Raw genomic sequence first — 22,372 nt, forward strand, 5'->3', positions numbered from 1 at the left:
CCGCCGCAGGAGGAGCTCGACAGGGTTATTGTTAAAAGCAAATTGAAGTGCTTTCTCATGCTAGAACTGAATCGAGACAACATGAATGGTGGTTTAGCAGAAAACACTTAGAAATCCACTTTGGAAGAAATACAGATTTCTTGTAGAAAGACAAATATATATATATGAACATACAAATATATAAGTGACAGAAAGAAAAAAAACGTAGAGATAGTCAAAGATAAAAAAAACTGATGGGTTTATCCAGAAAAACCCTCCCCAATCTGATCAATGATGACATGTATGTCATAATTTCAGCGCTGGTTGTCTTGGTGGTGCCCAGCAAACAATGTGGGCTTCGTAAATAATTGGACAGCCTTCTGGGGAAAACCTGGTCTGATTAAGAGAGACGGCATTCATCCTACTTTGGAAGGTGCAAATCTCATTTCGGCAAACATTTCAGGGCTTTGTGGACTTAATCCATGACAAACTGGAGTTGAGACCAGGAGGCGGAGTCGCAGTCTTACACGCTTCTCTGCGCTCTCTCCTAGGCAGTCATCCATAGGAATCCCGAACCCAATAAAATACCCAATATTAGCGGTGTGTGTGTCTTCCCAAGGACAAGTTAAGGTAAAACCTAATAGAGGTGTCATACATAATAACCTAATAAAAGTAAATGTAACAACTACTACAGTGCAACAAAACAGGAAGATTAAATGTGGTCTCTTAAACATAAGATCTCTAGCATCTAAAGTAATATTGGTAAATGATTTAATATCAGATTATACTATTGATATATGCTGTCTCACTGAAACTTGGTTGAGACATGAAGAATATGTCAGCATAAATGAGGCCACTCCACCCAGCCATATCAATACTCATATTGCCCGAGGCACGGGCCGAGGAGGTGGAGTTGCAGCAATCTTTGACTCAAGTTTACTTATCAATACTAAACCAAAATTAAATTATACCTCCTTTGAAAGTCTCGTTTTTAGTCTTACGCATCCGACCTGGAAAACTTTGCAGCCAATCTTATTTGTTACAGTGTACCGTGCACCAGGTCCTTATTCAGAATTATTATCTGAATTCTCTGAGTTTTTATCAACTTTGGTACTTAAAACAGATAAAGTAATTATCGTAGGTGACTTTAATATTCATGTTGACGATGATAAAAATAGCCTTACTGTTGCATTTAACTCTATATTAGATTCTGTTGGTTTTTGTCAGAGTGTAAATAAACCAACCCACTGCTATAATCACACTCTCGACCTTGTTCTGACTTACTGTATGGTATTGAAATTGAGCAACTATTAGTCGAACCGCATAATCCTGCTTTATCCGACCATTTCTTAGTAACTTTTGAAGTACTGTTACGAGACTACAAAGCATTAGTCAAAAGCTCCTGCAGCAGAAACCTATCTGTTAGTGCTATAGCCACATTTAAGGAAGAGATTCCACCAATACTTAACTCGATAGCATGTCTGCATGTAGGGGAGGAAACTTATACAAAATGTACACCACCCCAAATTGATCATGTTGTTGATAGTGCTACAGATGCGCTGCGAATAAAATTAGACTCTGTTGCTCCTTTGAAAAAGAAGAAAATAAAACAACATAGATTAGCTCCATGGCATAATGCCGAAACCCGCAAAATAAAGCAAAAGTCGAGACAACTTGAAAGGATATGGCGTTCCACTAAACTTGAAGAATCTCGTTTAATTTGGCATATTACTCTCAATGAATATAAGAAAGCACTGCGTAAAGCGAGAGCAGCCTACTACTCTTCATTAATAGATGAGAATAAGAATAATGCAAGATTTCTTTTCAGCACTGTAGCCAGGCTGACAGAGAGCCATAGCTCGATTGAGCCTTCTATTCCCATAGCACTAAGTAGTAATGATTTTATGTGGTTTTTTAAAGATAAAATTGTTACTCTTAGAAACAAAATTAATGACCTCTTGCCTTTGACCAGTATAGTGTTATCAACAGCTCCCGGAAACGTAAGTTCTAATATTACACTAGATAGTAAACTAGAATGCTTTTCAGCCATAAACCTTGAACAATTAAATTCAATGATTCTCTCTTCTAAACCATCAACGTGTATGTTAGACCCAATTCCAACTAAGCTGTTGAAGGAAGTTTTTCCATTAATTAGCACTTATTTATTAAATATCATGAATATGTCTTTATTATCAGGCTATGTTCCACAATCATTCAAAGTAGCAGTGATAAAACCGCTTCTTAAAAAGCACAACCTCGATCCAGAGGTTTTAGCCAATTATAGACCTATTTCCAATCTTCCGTTCCTCTCAAAAATTCTTGAGCAAGCGGTCGCAAAACAGTTGTGTGATTACTTAAAAAACAATGATTTATTTGAAGATTTTCAGTATGGCTTTAGAACACATCATAGCACAGAGACAGCTCTGGTTAAAGTCACAAATGACATTCTAATAGCCTCTGACAAGGGACGTGTCTCTATTCTTGTTTTGCTCGATCTCAGTGCTGCATTTGATACTATCGACCATGATATCTTATTGCAAAGACTAGAGCAGTTAGTTGGCATACAGGGAACTGCTTTAGACTGGTTTAGGTCCTATCTATCTGAACGCTCTCAGTTTGTACGTGTCAATGATGAATCTTCCACGCAAACCAAAGTTAGCCATGGAGTGCCACAGGGCTCAGTGCTCGGACCTATTTTGTTCACATTATATATGCTTCCGTTAGGCAATATTATAAGGAATCATTCTGTACATTTTCATTGTTATGCGGATGATACTCAACTATATTTATCAATCAAGCCTGATGAAATTAATCATCTAAATAAAATTCAAGACTGCCTTAAGGACTTAAAAACGTGGATGACCTTAAACTTTTTGATGTTAAACACGACCAAAACTGAAGTTATTGTACTTGGCCCGAAGAATCTACGAAACAAATTATCTAAGGATATACTAACTATGGATGGCATTAATTTGGCCTCCAGTGAGACTGTAAGGAATCTTGGTGTTATATTTGATCAGGATTTATCCTTTAACCCCCACATAAAATCAATTTCAAGGACCGCCTACTTCCATCTACGTAACATTGCAAAAATCAGGCATATCTTGCCTCAAAACGATGTAGAGAAACTAGTCCATGCATTTGTTACTTCAAGGCTGGATTATTGTAACTCTTTATTATCAGGGTGTACCAAGAAGTCAGTCAAGTCGCTTCAGCTGATTCAAAATGCTGCAGCTCGTGTACTAACCAGGGTTAGGAAAAGGGACCACATTACTCCTGTTCTGGCTGCCTTACACTGGCTCCCTATAGAACACAGGATAGAATTTAAAATTCTTCTTCTCGCCTACAAAGCCCTTAATGGGCAGGCGCCATCTTACCTTAAAGAACTCATTATACCCTACTGTCCTACTAGGGCATTGCGTTCCAAGAATGCAGGGTTGTTGGTTGTTCCTAGAGTCTCTAAAAGTACAATGGGAGCCAGAGCCTTTTCTTATCAAGCTCCACATTTGTGGAATCAGCTTCCAGTTTGTGTTCGGGCGGCAGACACCCTATCCGTTTTTAAGAGTGCGCTTAAGACCTTCCTTTTTGATAAAGCTTATAGTTAGGGCTGATTAGATTCAGCCCCTAGTTTTGCTGATATAGGCTTAGTTTGTCGGGGGACATCTTACTTCTTCCTTCTCTCTGTCTATACCTGTGTACTCTCATGTTCCGATTAACCCAGCTTCCCCAAATTTCTTTCTTTTTGGTGTCTATATACGCCGGGATCCGGAGTCATGGATGATCCTGCGGTCCTGTGTCCTGGATCGCGAGCCCTGGATCTTGAGTCGTGGCTGTGGTCCTGGATCATAGGTCCTGGATGGATATCCTCGTGGATTCATCTTCCTATTATACACACATGCATTTCCAAACATTTGGACTACCTATGTTGCAAATGTATTATCTTTTCAATTTACACACGGCATCTATTGCACGTCTGTCCGTCCTGGGAGAGGGATCCCTCCTCTGTTGCTCTCCCTGAGGTTTCTCCCATTTTCCCTTTAAACTGTGGGTTTTCTTCTGAAGTTTTTCCTTGTACGATGTGAGGGTCTAAGGACAGACGGTGTCGTATTGTCATACTGATATTTTGTACAAACTGTAAAGTCCACTGAGACAAATGTAACATTTGTGATATTGGGCTATATAAATAAACATTGATTGATTGATTGATTGAAAGAGGTTGACAGGGAGGATAGACATGATAGACATTCCTAGAAAGTCAGTAAGGCATTCCTAACAGTAACAACCAGCTATAGCTATTAGCTAACACTGAAACTATGGAGACATAAGGACAAGGAGCTTTATGTGAGAATGCAATTGTTAGAATCATTTGGACTGGACATTAAAAAGACTTTACCCTGCCAGCTACAAAATAGCATACAGCGTGTTTATTAGAACATGCGACTGTCCTAAAATTGCAATTTGAAAATATCCAAAGAATAACAAGAAGGGTCATTAACACAAAATGTTACACAAAAACTGTAGAGACAACGAAAATTGATAATATCTGCTGTAAGGTGCCCATGCCAAAAAATCAGACAAATTCAAGGAATGGCAAGAGACTTGGTGGTTTATGAGCAAATCACAAAATATTGATGCATCCATGGTGTACTCAGCTTAATGTCCTGCCTCTGTGTCGATCTATGTCAAATCTAACTAAAGTAAGAAGGAGACTAAACAAAGGCAGGTGTCTGACCCTCATGACCTCTAAAGAACACAGCAAGAAAACAGGCAGGCATCTCCCAAATGGAAACGAACAATAAAGGGTAAGGACAAAAATCTGGAGCCTTCCCAAGGTTCAACAGACTCCAGAAATAAAGGGACCCAACTCATCCAGAAGGCAGAGGGAGAGGATGAGGGGGAAGAGGGGATTAGTGGACAGGCTATCCTTCCTCCCCTACCTTCCTGCCCAGCACATGCAGGTCAGGTCAGAAAACTGGAGTTATTTTGGAGCAGAGAGGGAGCTAAGCAGGCCCTCCCAGAAGGATTTATCCTGGAAGAGGCTCTAGTCCTAACGTCCCCTGGCAGAAGGCTTGGGGAGGGGGTTAGATCTGAGATAACCTTAACCCCTTATATGTAGCATATTGGTTGCAGTCTAATATACATGTAACCTCAATGCACAATACTACCTTTTTTTTATTTCCACGTATCCCCCATAAAAGCCCCAAGATATGTTAATTACAATAATAAAAAAGGTTATAGGTTACAGATTTCTGACGATTAAGTTATTGATTGATCAAATGTAAAATACACAAATTCAACTGAAAATATCAATGTTCGGGAGTTAAATGTCTTGATTTGTCATTCCAAAACCCAAAGATATTCACTATAATAAGAAATAGAACAGAGAGAAGTACATATTCGAGAAGCTGAAAACAGCATTGTGTGCAACATTTGCATGCAAAAGTTGATTAGTCGTTTATCAAATTATTCCCAATAATTGTTTGGGTCGATCGACCAATCATTTTGTCAACTAATTGTTGCAGCTCCTCGGATATTTGATAAGGTATGAGCATATTTCAATCTCAGTGTAGGCCCCTCCTCACAGAAAGTAGACCCTACAGCTTTATTCAGTTCCTTGTGTTCATACCCATTGAAGAGAAATATCTGAACATTAAACCAATTCATAACTTTAAAACGCTGCCACCAGAACACTTATTTTCTTCTTGCAGTGACAAAGTTGAAAACTAGGTTTTCAAACAACATATGGCAACTTTGGACAGCTGAAAAACTGTTTCCTGTAAGACGTTGCCATGGAAACCTGCACTGTGTACAGTGTACTTCAACTTGCTGTAAGCACATCTGTGCAAAGAGTCCGTCCTTCAGCTGGATGATGTCTACTCGAGCCTCTCAGTTAGAAAACCCCTGCCCCTTCTGAGGGCCCTTATGCAAGGCACTGAATTCTAATCAGCACCTGTGCTGCTGCTCCATCCCTGACCTCTGACCTGCCTGTGGAGGGCTCTCATTGACAGTAGCAGTGGATCATGAAACACCTTCAGCTATGTGGACTTTATGACGCAGTGCTATTAAAATTGCTGTAGTTATCACACAGTGAAAGAAAAGAGACTGTATTCACAATCTTTACATGAACCAGGAGCAGCAAGGTGTCAGGTGGTGTGTGATAAATGAATACAACTAGAAATAGTTACACAGGTTTCACAATCCCCTATGCAATACATTCTGACAGAAACATATGTGTCATCCTGTTCACATGCTTATAAGCATTCCCCTAATGTTTCTGCCCATTCAAGTTGGCATATATTATTTTTCAACTGGGAATAACGGACAGACAGATACAACTAAACCTCTGTTTAACATTGTTTTTGTTTCTCATATGCTGCCCAACCAGCACACGTCACAATGGTCCATTCAAATGAGAAGACACTGTTTCAATGCTTGGCACGCGCCACCGATTGTTCCTCAGTGTGCGTGTGCTTGGTCATTCCGCATCACCCACACACACACGACACTCAGATATATGTAAACACACGCGCACGGTCACCACTTACTCACGCACAGACAGACGTTCAAGGCGCGCGCGCACGTGCAGCCCCAGAACAATGTGCGGCTGTCAGGAGCACGCTGGCCTCCTGCACTCCGCATTACAGCAGAAACACGGCCATGAATGATAATGATAATCATACTGTCGCAGGACGGAGCGGCCTGCTGTAGCCGCACAATGACCCACACACGGGGAGCAGCGTCGGGGCTTTAACGAGCAGCAGGCGGTGAGGCACGGAGCCGGTGCAGGGGGAGCAATGACAACAACACAATATAACTTAGTGAGGAGCTCCAGCCGGCAACTTAACCACATTCAAAGCGTGTCACGATGGCGAAAACCTGCGCAATATTACTTATATTTAGCTCGGTTCGATAATTGACAGCCTGTCAGTAGAGGGTCCAGCGGCACCAGCGGCAGCACGGTGTCTCCTCTACTGCGGGCACTCAGCACCAGCATGCAGGGACACAGAGTGGAGCAGCACTCACGGTATACACAGACATAATAAATAATAAAAAACACAATCAGAAAACGCCTTCTTACCTTCACTTGTGCAAGATTTCAAACATTAAAGTCGACCACCAGCACCCGCGTTTTTTCCACAGTCTTGTGTTTTCTTGCTGTCGCTGTTTGGTTTAATTGTTTATTCATTCGCCCTCCGGTTGTTTTTTTTTAGTGTTTATTTGAAACGAACATTATAACCTGCTGTATGTGTGAAGGGAGGGAGTGAGCGCACACAACAGGACCCTCAAGACTCTCTGTGGCAACCCGAGGGGGCGGGGCCACGGCTGCTGACATCACAGAGGGAGAGAGATAGAGAGGGAGAAAGATGGACCGTACTGCACACCCAGATGTCAGTTTCCATTAGAAAGGAGAGAAATAAATGTATTTCTGAAAATATAACTAAGAACAATAATGCTTTTAAAGGAAAAACGATTAAATCCTTAGTTAGAAGACCACACAGTTTTCTCAAAAATGGCTTCCACACATATGTGTTCCCCAAACTAGACACATATTTGTTTCTTATTAAAGCATAAGGTAGACCTGTTCAATAGATGTTAATATTTGAAAAGTATACACAGAAGAGAAAAAGAGAGGAACAATGAGGTCACTATTAGACGTAATGCAGTTTATAAATCATACGTTTTATCATTGTCAAAAAGCACAATTAGATGTTCGAATACAACACTTGCTGTGGGTATACTTATTGCATTGGAGTTTTAAGTTAAATTACTCTTTCATGTGGTTATTTATATTTAAATAATTTTAATTTGGAGCTGCACTGATAAGTCGACTCATCGATTAGTTGATCAGCAGAAAGATATCTGCCAACTCTGGGAATTATCGGATGGAGTGTTTTTTTTTAGCCCACACTATTATTCGAGAAAACAGTAGGTAGAATAATTGATAATGAAAATACTTGTTGGACGCAGCCCTATTAAAATTATTTATTTCATTTTTACCTTTCTCTATGTGCTTGCACGTATTTCTGTCCTTGAGCTGCTGCAACACCATTGGGGGATCAATAGAGGCTGATCTGCTCTTACTACACTCTGCAATATCTCTGCTATTTTGTCCAAACCATATCTATCAATGACGGTAACATAAATAACTAGACACCTCTATAACACACAATTATCAGAGTTGGATTAAAAAACGTTCTGAAATAGTTTGAACAGAAACTGAATATAAAACCCTTTATGATAGAGGATTTACTGCCGGGATATTGTATTAGACGGCTTTGGTGTTAAGGACGAATTCTATTTAAAACAATACAAATGTTTTTTTAGCCCACTATCTTTTATTATCTGTCATCAGAGCAGATTTCATTATCACCACAATACAAATTCAAACACTTAATTGCTAATTATGTATCTAGTAATTAGAATAATCCCTTTAATTTATAGTTTCCTCATACATTTTCAGTGACCCTGCAGAGAATAATCAAACATTATTTTCATATCTCCCATGGTTGGAGACAAGTCAAAACAGAGCAGAAAATGCCTCATCACAGATGCTGATGAATTCATTCAAATGTATTATTCTTTCAATTCAATACAACAACAACAAAACATATTTGGACACAACTTGGACCAACTGTCCAAAAGCAGCATCTCATTCACTAGATAAAGAGAAAAAGGAGTTTGGATGAATCATGATTAAAAAAAAGTCCTGAGAATATGCTGTCCTATGGTATTTATAAACTTTAGGTCGGAAGAATAATACGCTCTGAAAGATGTGGACAAAAATGTGTGGCAATTGCACTAAAGTTTTAATAAAAACTTCACTGACATAAACCAACTCCTTTAAACACACAAGCTGCCATGGCTTCAAAATAAATTATTATTTCAGTGCATCTTAAATATGGATTCAGTATATTAAAAAGCGCAGTTTCACATCTCCTGGTGCAGTAGATTTGGTTTTAATATATTTCTTGGACAAACATAGAGCCCTCAGGGAGAGAGAGTTTCATTTCTGTTGCACTTTGACCTTTAAACTAGAACACGTATATAATAAAAGGGTTTAAATGCACACCTGCCACTATACATACTCATGAATGTGCAGGTGTGCGTGTGCGCCCTCTCATACATTTCCATGACAAACCTGCCACCTATAGGCAGAGGGTGACACTGCGCTGTAATTGGCCATGCAGAGTGCAGAGGGAATTGCAGCAGTGTGTGTTCATAATGATGCTTATCGCTTCCTGTAACACAGAACATACAAAATATTCTGCATAGCTTGAGAGATGTTAGTTGTTTGTTTATTTGGATCTCTCTTTTAGCAAAAGACAAGGGTTGAATGCATTTAAAGCTTTCTCTAAATAGGCCTTATTTATTGGTGTAATTATGTTTTAATATTTACATACGCTTATGAGGTTATGCTTTTGGTTAGGTTTGTTCGTTCTTCTAATTGTAGTTAATATTGTGAGATAGGACATGGTCTCTCTGTGTCCAAGTGTTATTTAACAATTTAAAATATACAAAATTAATTGAAATAATTACTGCAACATTTAGCTGAAGGTGTTAAAATAGACTTTCCGCATTTTCGAAATATTATCTTCCAACATTAAAACCAGTTTATAAAGAGAGAAGTCTACGTCTTACGTAAAAGGAGATTTTACAGGTTTTTATTTATGTCTAGATTATGTCACTACTGATTTCTTGGGAGTTTATGTAATGTAGTTCACGATGTAAGGGTCTTCCTTGCATTCTCTGTGTGCACATTAGTGTTGGTTTTGGTGCAGTTGTACTCTCATCTAACAGCAGTTTCAGGGGAGGATTCGGGTCTTCACCTAGTACTCAGGAGGGTGCATGGAAAAGGGTCTCATGGAAACAGTGAGTGTCCGAGGCTTTCACTGTACTTACATGTTATGTGCTGTGCACTTAAAAGCCATCAAGGGGATTTTTCTTTCAGGGCAGTTTCCATGGTGTTTCTCTGTTATTGGTCAGTATACACTGGAGAGTTTGGGGGCAGATGGTGAGAGGATAAGACGTGATAAAGGTCGTGCCCCTGGTGCAAACCCACACCGAGGGCTTCAAGACCGACGGGCACTTCATGTGTGATCTTTGTATCATCTTAGCTCTGTACAAGATGTTTCTAGTGTTTTCATTTTTACAGGATCCCACCGTGTCAGATAGAATATTATCTGCAGTGAGGAACTAGTAAGACTATTGACCTAATAAGACAATTGGGCAAGTTACCTAGATCAACTAGAGGTCTAATTTTGCCCAAAAACAAGCTGGTAGGTAAAATACTGAAAGTGACCACTAATAGTAGCTGTGATTTAAATGGAAGTTAATTGTTCTCAAACTTTCTTTGATGTGCATAAAGTAGAGGAAAAATGCACTTGTACAAAGAGAGGATTTCATATCTTGTCAGGTGAATCATGGAGTTGAATTAACTTGATGCATGGGAGATCAACTTTGGGTTATAAAAAGCTCATCTGGCTCGATGATACAGTTAAAGACTCCCTGATAACTGTCACATTGGTTCACATGTTACTATGGCAACTATCTGCCACGTGGATTTGTTAGTGTGTGAGGCCTTGAGATCAGTTGATTATTTCCCATTTTTCTCCATTTGTAAAGAACGCCCTTAACATCCTGATACTGGGCTTAATTTAAGAAAAGACTCATTTATTTCACGATTAATGAAGTTCAGATGCTTAGCACGGAAGACTGCGTTCATTTAAGAATGAGGCTAAAGCACTATTTTGTTTCACTTATTAATAATATATCACTTATTACCTTACTACTCGAATGATTCTCCTGAAGATCAGCTTTTTATTTTCAGCCTGGACAAAAGGTCACTACTTCATCCTTTCATATCCAAATGTATGATTTTTCCTTCTTTCTTCTCAAAAGTATGTTAGTAATTATAATAGACCAACCCCCAATCTCCCCTTTGCGCACACACACACACACACCCCTCCTCCCAAAAATAATGAAATGTCTTTCCTCCTGAGGTAGCTTCTGAAATAATGGGCAGCGAAAGGGAGAGGGGGAGACCATAAACGATAATGAACCACCTCATTCTGCTTTTTTAATTCCCTCTGATTCCTCCCCCGACCCCCTCCTCCCCCTTTCATCCCGCTGTCACCTACACATTTTCTCATTTTTATTTTCATCCTGTCCAAACACACCCACCCCCTCCTCACCCTCTCCTCCTCTCCATCTTCCTCCAGACAGAGCCACCGCCCTGCCATCTCTCTCACCTCCTCTTGTCTCCTCTCCTCTCACTCCTCACCCAGTTGTCTGCACCCCCCCCCCAACCCCAACCCTGCCAGGAAGCATCCTGGGTAATTTCCTCCTCTTATTGAATTGGGACGGGGGGCTGATGGAGGGAAAGATAAAGGGATGGGCAGATGAGCGGAGGCTTGGGATGAGTGCTAATGGAGCCAGTGGAGGATTCGCACATCACAAATATGCAGCATTAACATCCTCCTCTCCTCTTCTTCTTCTTCTTCTGCTGTCTTCCTGTGGCTCATGTTCTCTCTCTGGAGTAAAAGTACAGATGCCCTTCTCTCCCTCCTCTCCTCTCACTCTCACTCATAACCACAACAACCCAGACAAAAGACTCAGACCTTCTTTTCACAGAATGCTTTGCTATTGAACACACACACACACACACACACACACACACACACACACACACACACACACACACACACACACACACACACACACACACACACACACACACACACACACACACACACACCACACACACACACACACACACACACACACACACACACACACACACACACACACACACACACACACACACACACACACACACACACACACACACACACACACACACACACACACACACACACACACACACACACACACACACACACACACACACACACACACACACACACACACACACACACACACACACACCCTAATGCTCCCCCATGTCCTATGTTATTTCTATAGGGGAGTGAGTCATTGTTCCTCTATTGTTGTCTGTACGTTTGCTCCTATGGGCCGCACACTGTAATCTTTCTGCAGCACAGTCTCATCCTCACACACACACAAATACATGTTCTATACATTCTGCCGAAAACAACACCTATATTTTAACTTGAGCTACTAGCTTAAAGAACTTCAAATATGAGTGTTTTGTTAGAGGTAGGTGAATAGCACATACTTTGCAGCTTTTCAAGATTAACTAGCGCTAAAACGTTATAAACGCACATAGGGAACAAGAACTGTAGGGTTAAATAAAGTAAACATTTCCCTCGGGGGACATTGTATCTCTATTACTTTGTTTTTGAGAGTTTTTTTTATTAAACATTCACCAGTTATGCTGTTTCTGTTGGATAATAAGGTTTATGGAGGACAACTGTAAACCTTGTGGATCTTCCATTTTATTAATAAAATGTACTGTAGATTGTTATTTTCGCTTATTTTGTTGGATTTAATGTCTTGGCTATTGAACTTCTCTTTACATGCATTGTACATTGAACTTTATGATAGGCTCCCCTTCAGCAGGAGATATATCTGGCCCGTCCTGCCCTCCCATCTGTGGTGAAGTTTATTGTCTTTGCACAATCGTATGACTGACATGAGTCCTCATAAATCTCATAATGAAAGTTGCTGAATATTGGCACACAGCCTCGACTATTGATCGAGATCCCACATCAGTGGAACCTTCACCGCTGTACGCTGCAGACAGCAACAACATATTTTATTCATCGCTCACAGTCTGCTTGTGATGCAGATCATTACACTGACGGATGTAATAATAATAATATATTTTATTTCTATAGCGCTTTTCTTGAACCCAAAGACGCTTTACATTTGGGAGGGAGGGTAGACAAACAAAACAACAACAACAACAAAAAAAGGATAGATGGATAGGATGTAGATAGGATGTCGAGGAATTATGGTTATCTTACAACATTTGAGAAACTTGATTCTGTCCTTGAGTGTCTTTTGATAATTGGTACGGAACAGACTTCAGGTCTTTCATCATTAAACTACAAGCAGCGATTATCAGTGAGTTAAAGGGTAAAAGCTGCAACAGTTGGACAAACAATTACTGTTTCCCCCGCGATGATAAGGTCACACAGAGAAATGTATGGTGGAGACATAAATAGAGAAAAATGTGTTTTTTATAAAAAATAAGAAGTTTTTTTTCTTCGCTGGATTCTAACATGGAAGTGATAATGAGAAGCGTGTCAATATTTGATCTAATTGAGGGGCTTTGACACTGTGTGAGCAAACAGACTGATAGAACTGTTTCATAACAACACCGCTGCAGATGTGAAGCCGTGTGAGTGTGTGTGTGTGTGTGTGTGTGTGTGTGTGTGTGTGTGTGTGTGTGTGTGTGTGTGTGTGTGTGTGTGTGTGTGTGTGTGTGTGTGTGTGTGTGTGTGTGTGTGTGTGTGTGTGTGTGTGTGTGTGTGTGTGTGTGTGTGTGTGTGTGTGTGTGTGTGTGTGAAGGATTAGTTGCCAAAAAAATAGATAGTGTGGGGAAAGGTGTGGAAGTATTGAACTGCATGTGGATTTTTTAACGTCTCTGAGTGTGTGTACGTGTGTTTGCGTGCGTGTGAATGTGTGTGGGTGTCTGTATATATCTTTGACAGACAGATATATTGGCATTCCAGTGTAAATTGGCACTTCCGTGTCTCTCTCTCTCTCCTCAGCTAATTAACTCAACGCTCAGGGGCCTGGCTTAATTGGAACGAGTGTAACCCGCCCACCCGTTATCTACACAAACACTCCCTTATTCACATGCACACAGGGAATATGATTGACAGCGAGTGTGTGGCACTGATAGTGGCAGAGGGTGAAGTGGTGTGGGAACAATACGGAATATACCAATCATTATCACACAAACACACACACACACTTTTTCTAATGAAGATATACGATCTAGTCGACTATTTATTCAGATTTGTCTCTTCCTATACTACCTGGCAGTCTGTTCTTTTGATGGATGATTGAGAGCAATGTTGCAAACCAACAGGTCTGATTTGTCTACGTTCAAATGCAGCCCTCTAGCAGCCATGGTACATGTTGTGGCTCTAGTTATTGTTTAGATTAATTACACTTTGCCTATTGAATATTTTTGGGTTTTTGCCCAGACAACACAAGCTATTTAAATAGTTGAACCTGGGCACTGGGAACTTGTGCTTGACATTTTTACTTTTTCTTGCATTTGATATTCTACGTTCCTCTGAAATCATGTCAAATGCATTGATAGTAAACTAGTTCAAAGTGATTGAATGCAAAACCAGCTCTTCTGGGTATATTTTCTATCGAAACCTTTTTTCTTCTGAGAAATGGAAAAAATGTTGTTTTCTGTTAATCAATCTACTTGTCTAACCATTCATTGTTCACATCTTTGTAGGCTAGCATTAATTAGTCATTGGATAAATATGCATTCAGTGCAGAGAAAACACAAACAACACTGTCTCGTACCTAATGAGAAGAAATGGTTTTGGTCCACTGACCCCCAGGACTGAAACAATACAATGTTTTAATTGCAAGTCGATGTGTGGGAGTTATATTTTCCAGCAAGGCATTAGTGGGCCTCCTACACGTCTTTGCTCAACACTCCAGTGTAAAAAACAACCTGCTGGTTTGTCAAGATTTACTCTATGATTCACTCTCAGGGAAATACTCGAGCTCTCAGGGTGCTCAGAAACACACACAACACATATTCTGTCTGACAACACAGGCAGAAGCGTAAATTCAAAACAAAGTAGCACTGCAGCCTTATACGGAGAGCTCGGCCTCCGTGACTTCACGTACCTTGTTGTTGCTCATGCACTGCAGCTTCATGTGTTTCATGTAGGTGGTGGTGAGAGGCATGTTGTAGTCTATCACCTCCAACACCAGAGAGCTTGGCCTGTCGTTCTCTGGAGACGAGAGGAGAAGAGACAGATGTCAGGCACTGATAACAATCCGTCCCTTTTTTTTGCTTTAATGTTGTAGTTACAATACGATGGTGTAGGCAGTGTTGTGGAGTTTGAAACAAATGTGTATCATCATTAAAATATGTATCTTTAACTACAATGTTAATCAGGTAATGCTGTATGGATGAATCAGAGGAAAACAACTAATAAACATCTGCCCCAGAAGAATACTAAACATCTGGTAGAGGGATAGAAAATCGAAGAATGTCAAAACAGGATCCCATCAAATATTTGGTGGAAAACATTTTGCTTTTAGAAATAAAGTTACTAACAATGTCTGAAAGGTTGCTATATCTAGGAGGAAAGTGGACAGTGCCTCTCTTATTTAGACGTCACTATTTCACTGTGATATCATTTGGAATCAATCACTTTAAGAAGATATTTTATTTTGTACTAAATACGATTCAAAAATTAAGTAAATAAGAGAGAATGGGAAAAAAGAGAAAATCCCAGTTTACTGTTTATTCATATTGTATTTTTTACTCCAAAATAATATGAATATCGCTTTGGCCAGTCTTCTTATTACCTCTAAAATACATTATATGTATAATAATTGAAACAAATTAGTCATTTGGATTCAGTGTGATTAAGGGAAAGGTTATTAAAACACTGTTGTGTATGTGCAAAATCACCAAAAATGATTGAAAGACACTCAAAAGAACATAATTGAGCTAAATCAAAGCTAAAAAAAAATGCTATTAACGGCATTCTGCTATAATGTAATATTTTAAAGTTTCACGAGGACACTAAATGTATAATCTTATCCCCTCTACTAACTGACAGCTGGTTGCTATCCTCCTAAACCTGTTAATGCTGAGTCTCACATCGTGCCTTTCCAGCGAGCCGACACTAGAGGCCGCTCTAGAGCTGGAGAGCAGCTCAGACAAAGAGCAGCAGGCTGACCCTGCTGATGCCTTTAAATCCAAACTGAAAAACTCAATTTAACTTTGAGTTAGCCGTTTCCTCATTGATTACATTGAAAAGCAAATAGCTAACTTTATTATTCCAGGCATGTCCTCTGTACTTTCTCTACATGTTGTCTACATTGTTATTATCCATCCTCAATTGCTCTTTCCAGTTTTTCCTGTAGATTTTTGGAAAATGTTGTAAAACACCTTGAGGCTAATTTGTGATTGTATTATTGGGCTGGAAAAATAAAGTTGAAGAGAGGTTGAGATGTAACATAAACAAAAAATATGAGTCTATCTTTGTCCAAATATGTTCAGGACAAAAGCTTTTTTCTCTGCTTTAGCAGGAAATAAAAGCACATAACACACCACACTATCTCTCAATCTCCACCCACACGTCTCTCCTTTTTAGTCATTTATCTAACTGACCTGTTAAAGGACGGGTCTAGCGTCTGGAGCGTCCGCAAAATGGACAATACAGGCCACCAGATCAATACGGCTTAGCAGAATAGACATCATTGATTGGTGATTGATAGCCATGTATGAGGACGGGAGTGTGTGTGTATTCTCCAGAGAAGGACACACTGTGATAACTGAGTAATTATGTGACAGCTGCAACACGCCTGCTCGCTCAGGACAAAGATGATCTTAGACCTGAGATGGTGTTTGAAATGTGTAAAACCAATGAAAGAAAGAAAATAACGTTTTAGAATATTTTTGCTGTGTAAATGGATGTAATAGTGAGCATGAAATGCAGGTTTAAATGTCCATATGATAAGAAAGGTCTACTAAAAAGGCTGTAATTGTATAAGAACATAGGAGGTTCCCATCAAGTGTGTATGAAGAAGTTTATAAATAATCCAAACTGAACCTCACAAATCAGAAAGGCCCGCGGTGTTGATTGGATAGCTGTTGTTAGCAACGCCTCCAAAATGTAAGGTTGAGCAATTTTAAAGAAATGGCAAACATAAGGTCAAGATATATATAGAGCCTCTTTAAAAATTCATTTTTTGTATCTGTTCTCTAAGCGTACTGTAGGTGCGCTCACACAACAACAAGAAGTTATTTTTTCTGGAAACCTGTTGTTCACTTGTTAATATTCCATACCCGACGACACACAAATAAAACCATAAGTAAGTAGACTGTTGGTTTTGACAATGCGACAGGTCTGTTTGCTGTGAGGTAGTGTGGTCGTCTACCAATCAGAAGGTTGGATCTAGGCCCATGCATGTCAGTGCAAGACATTTACGGGGTATGGGTTGGAAGACTATATAAATTCAGTCCATTTAGTTTACTGCAATAGACGCTCAAGTCAAATTTATTTATGAAAGTCCAAGATCGCAAATTTGGCTCAAAGGACTTTTGTAATAGACACTACACTGTCTGTCCTGAGACGCTTAACTTTTAATAGACTTTATTATTTTTTTAAACGTTCCTGAAAGATCAACAGAGGAGTGTTCACTCTTATAGGAATGTGATACACTGTACTGGTTTAGCGGCAACTTTGTAATAAAAAGGTGTTCATTTTTCTACATTAATAATATCTTCCACTACACACTAACACCCGCACACATGCCTACACACACAAACACCGACACACACAGCGAGCCTGCTGCCTGTGTCAATTAAACATGGTCCTGGTCCATACTGATTAATTGCATTTAATAATTCACAGCTGAACTTTAGTGGGAGTCACAGTGTGTGTGTGTGTGTGTGTGTGTGTGTGTGTGTGTGTGTGTGTGTGTGTGTGTGTGTGTGTGTGTGTGTGTGTGTGTGTGTGTGTGTGTGTGTGTGTGTGTGTGTGTGTGTGTGTGTGTGTCAGGGAGAGGTTGAACCCCCACAGGGTAGGAAGGCAATTAGCTGCTGTCTCTCTCCAAGTGCTATCCAATGATGGCGAAATGTACACACACATGTACACCCACACGTATACACACACACAGCCCAAGTATCACCGCTATGGCTGTTACTCTATGTGCGTCTGTGTTTAAATGTTTGCTTTTATTTATCTTTCAATTTAATTATTAATATTTTGTCCAATTAAACATTATTTTACCATTTTAATTTCCTTTTTTTTTTCTGATCAATGATCAGCTTGTCCAAGCAAACAGGCAAATCAAATTGTGTTTTTTAATTCACATTAAATCTTACATAAACAAAAGTGTACAAAGCTGTCACTGTGTAATTTACGGCAGCAAGTTCTTTTTTCTGAAGTTGGTTATGGATAATAATTGCAAAAAAAAAAATCAATTTGTGTCACTGAAAGCAACTTTTCCGAGTCAGTACTACCCTCTCATGCTTTCTCTTCAAATCTCCTTTCTCTTCCCCCTTTTTTTTCCACATCTCAGTTTCTCTTCTTAGCCCCCCACCCCCCCCCAACAGTGCCGGTTCTTTCTCCCTCTCTCCCCCGACTCTGTGGCAAATGAGCTCGTTTCCTGAGCCATTTTCTTTGTTAAAAGCCATTAATTAGGCTAATTGAGGAGAGAGACAGGACATTCCAATGACTCCTCTGTTTAATGAGGGACGAGGAGGAACATCCAGGGGTGGGTGGGGGATGTGGGAAGAGAAGGATGGACGGAGGGTATGGGGAACGGGTAGAGGAGAAAGAAAGGAGGATGGGGGAGGCGATGGTTTCAGGGATGGGACAGGAAACCCGGAGCAGCGTGGAGGGGGGGGGGAGATGATGGGAGGAGGGAACAGAAGAAGAGCTAGAAGCGGGGATGGTTGGTGGGAAGCTTGGAAGAGAGGAGAAAGGAGGAGAGAAAAGGGAGGGATGGACAAGCTGGAGGGGGGATGGAAGGATGGGCAGGCAGAGGGGGAGGCATGGGAGAGGGAAGGGGGTGGAAAAAGATGTGGAGGGGGCCTTCAGGGTGCCAGTAGTAATAGAAAATATATAATGGGGGGTTGGCACAGTGGAGCGGATGGTGAAGAATGTAAAATGAATCATCTTGTCTTTCAGCTGGCAGCTAAAACGTCCAGACTGAGACTTTGACAATTATTTTATGTAGATCCTCATTTCATGTTCCCGTTATTACAAAATATGTGTGTAAAAGTCTAAAGCCTGGAAGCTCTTAAAGGATGAATTCACCTTCTTCTGAAGTTCGAAACAATACTCACATGCTTTATGTACATTTTACCAGTTATTATTCCTGCTGTTAACAACACATTCATTCTCATTCCTTAGCTGATGCTGCTATAACAGAAGGTCTCTGCAGGGTTGTGTTTCCCTGGTTGCCTCGCTGACTGCAGCAGAGGGATAGACAAACTGAAAGGAACATTTTTTTAGATAAATGCTGCAAGACGATTGATTTGGACGTGCCCTTCTTGGTTTGGATCATTCGGCTTTGAAATGTAATTCTGCGCAAAATGAGGACTGTGAAAATTACCTCTTAAATTTGAATTCCAAGAATTATTGACAATGGGACCCCATCTTTTAAAGGGGAAGTACTCCGATTGTACACATTAAAGTCTGTTTAATGGTCTGCCTAATTGAAGATTAATGTCCTCAAGTTATGATCTTATAGTTTTAGATTAGATTAGATTTTAAAGACTTATTTAATGTCAATTGGAATACAATGTAAGATCCAATTACAATATCTAAAACTGTTATTAAGAATTATTTGGCTTCTTTAGCTACCACACTTATACGTGGAGTGTGTGTAACCATTTCTTGACAGGAGAAAATCATAATAGGCAGCTCTGCCACTATTTACACATTCACAGGGAACTACAAATAGAGCGTATTTTCCACGTCTGCTCATCAGATGCGTATGCCTCCTTTACATCTCCCATTTTATATTCAATTTCATTTTGAGTGATGTTGATCCGCTTTTGTTGGAATGGAGGAAAGGCGGGAAAAAGAAAACCCAGTGAGGCTAAACATCTAAACGCAGCGCCCATTAGTTTTATCTTTAATTGTCTCCGTGTTCAGATCCTGGTGATTGACAGCTGTGGCGGCAGGAACTCAGCCAACTGAGCACGAGGAAGGCGGTGCTAACAAAATGCCTTTCATCTCAAAGAGAAACAAAGCATATTTTCTGCTTTAAAAGAGTTACAAAACATGTTTATTCTATAATTCAAATATTCTCCATGAACATCCATAGCTACCTCTTCCAGGCTTTTACATCCTCAAAGGAAATATAAATCTGGGTAAAACAATCACTATTCATTTCAATAAAGTGCAAAAAGTTAAAGATTATGCCACTCATTATTATTGTCAATTTTAGAAAACTTCTCCCTGATTGTTGTTTAAACTGCCTGATTTTATTTGTGTGTCTTTTCTTTTCAGATATAGGATGTGTTGATGATTTTTCCAAGGGGAGAGAGGGCATATATGTGAGAGAGAAAGGCGAGGGGAAGGATGAAAGAGGGGGAGACGGACTCTAATTGAAAGACATTGTGGAGAAAGAAGGCAAATGAGTGATGACAAAGAGAACGAGCAGAAAGCAGAGGAAGAGTGAGAGACGGGCTGATTCCTTTGAGCCTTCAAAACTCGAATGCAGAGAAAGAAAAACAGCGCAGGGAGAGGGGATTTATACTTTCCTTCGCTAGTAATGGATTTCAATTTCATGCCAATACAGCGCATTATAATTCATTTAAGTGAATGTGGAAAAAACGAGCATAATATTACAATAAATTACACTAACTAAATGTACCCGTTTAAACAGCGTTGACATTTGTTATCCTTTATCTACTCATGTCTACTTTAACTATTCAATTTTACAATAATAGAGATTATTTTCGCTCCTTACTGAAATGAGGCGGCGCCAGAGATTTTCTTTTGGGGGTGCTGTGGGGTAGCTTAACGTTTCATAGAGGGTGCTCAAACATTTAGGGTTTCCCATTAATGTCCCGGGCGCTACAGTTGAATCTTCTACTGCAACACTCCCCACACGCATACACAGTGTACCTGTGACTGCTACAATGAAGGCTCGATAATCAGCTCACGGCATATAGGTGTAAGCAGGGTTAAAGTGCTAAGTGGGGAGTGGACCTAACATCCTCTAGGGGGCTCCGGGGGCATGCTCCCCCGGGAAGATTTTTTTTAAATATTGAAATGAAAAGCATCAAACTGGTGCACATCTCAGATATGAAACAGAACTGTAAACCGATTTTCTATTTCTTTATGGATATTTTACAAATCACTCTGTACAAATTACTGTCATGTAGTATTTCATACCTGTTTTTCATTTATGCTCTTATTTCTTTATACCTATAATGATCATATAAACGTGTACCTCAGAAATACTTGTTTACATTAATCGTGACCAAATCGTTTTGAGACCCACTGAGATAACTTAAAGTTAGCTATGTAAACACTGAGAGTCCTTTACTTCACCTGAGCTGAGGTTATCTGAGACTCTCAGTCTGACAGGAGAGAATTCTCCCTCCACCTTGTTGTTGAAAAAGCTCCTTATATCCGTTAGCGTAGCTAGCACCAGATGCTAACCACAACGATCTCCGGTACCGGTGCGCGCTCTCTCTCTCTCTGCTCGCTCCCGCACGCACACAAAATGGCTCGTGCCACATACACACAGAGCAGAGCTTGAATGAAACGCAGAGACCCAGAAGTAGGCTACTTGTACTGTAGCATATTATTTTCGAATCAATCCTTTTTCAAATTATGAATTTCACACCTAAAAAAAAAGACATACATTTCTTGGGGGTGCTTAGGGGGTGCTATGGCTATCCTGGGTGGTTAGCGCCCCTAGCGCCCCCCTGGAGCCGCCACTGAAATGAAGTAGCATTAGATAGAACTAAAAGGTTATTGTGTACTCAAAGAAGAAAACAAGCAACGCAAAATTATCAAAATTGTATGTAAAAAAGTGGCAAATGTCACCCAGAATGCAACTCAACTCCCTGAAAGGTTTTTTTGAGGTGGCTTCTAGTCCCCAGCAGAAAAGAGACACTTTCTAACTCCAGATCTCATGATAGCCTATAGCCTCACTTTGATGCCCACAAAAGGCTTTATACAACTTCTCTCTCAAAACGTTAATAGGTACAGTAATGATGTCTAAAATCAATGGCTTTCCCTCTTTATATTCATTCAAGGTAGTGGTTGTCAAAATCAGCCCCTCAGTCACTACTTCCTATACTGCAGGATAAACTTTTAGTAGTTCACTCTATGTTAGCTAAACTGAGAGTTTGGACATTTACTGTATAAAGAGATCCCGTTCCGTTGTATCACTACATCTAGAAAAAAAGTTCTGAGGGCAATATAAATAACACTTTTTCGGAAACTCAAACGATTGGTAGAGGGTTAAAAAACTGCTCCATGCCTAAAAAATAAAATGATCATATTGAGAACTATCCCTCTGGCAGGGAGATGTTTGCCATTTGTGCGGCGTAAGAAGTCTCCTCAGGCTCAAACTGAGCAGAGACGACTTACACACTGTGACGTTTGCAGCAGCCTGTGTGTGTGTGTGTGTGTGTGTGTGTGTGTGTGTGTGTGTGTGTGTGTGTGTGTGTGTGTGTGTGTGTGTGTGTGTGTGTGTGTGTGTGTGTGTGTGTGTGTGT

At 40.1% G+C, this 22,372-nt stretch overlaps 1 protein-coding gene across 3 annotated transcripts in view; it reads right to left on the reverse strand.

Annotated features, from left to right (window-relative positions):
• LOC117558752 (nucleolar protein 4-like) overlaps positions 1–22,372 on the reverse strand; it is a 153,870-nt gene that overhangs the window by 103,605 nt on the left and 27,893 nt on the right. For 2 of the 3 annotated variants that reach the window (XM_034235136.1, XM_034235135.1), the window contains exon 4: positions 14,788–14,894. In XM_034235136.1, the coding sequence (XP_034091027.1) occupies positions 14,788–14,894 (107 nt within the window). Of the gene's footprint in view, positions 1–7,057; positions 7,273–14,787; positions 14,895–22,372 lie in introns of those variants that run through there. The other variant, XM_034235137.1, reaches the window with a different exon arrangement.

The sequence above is a fragment of the Gymnodraco acuticeps genome, unplaced genomic scaffold (genome assembly GCF_902827175.1).
Source record: "Gymnodraco acuticeps unplaced genomic scaffold, fGymAcu1.1, whole genome shotgun sequence".
NCBI lineage: Eukaryota > Metazoa > Chordata > Actinopteri > Perciformes > Bathydraconidae > Gymnodraco > Gymnodraco acuticeps.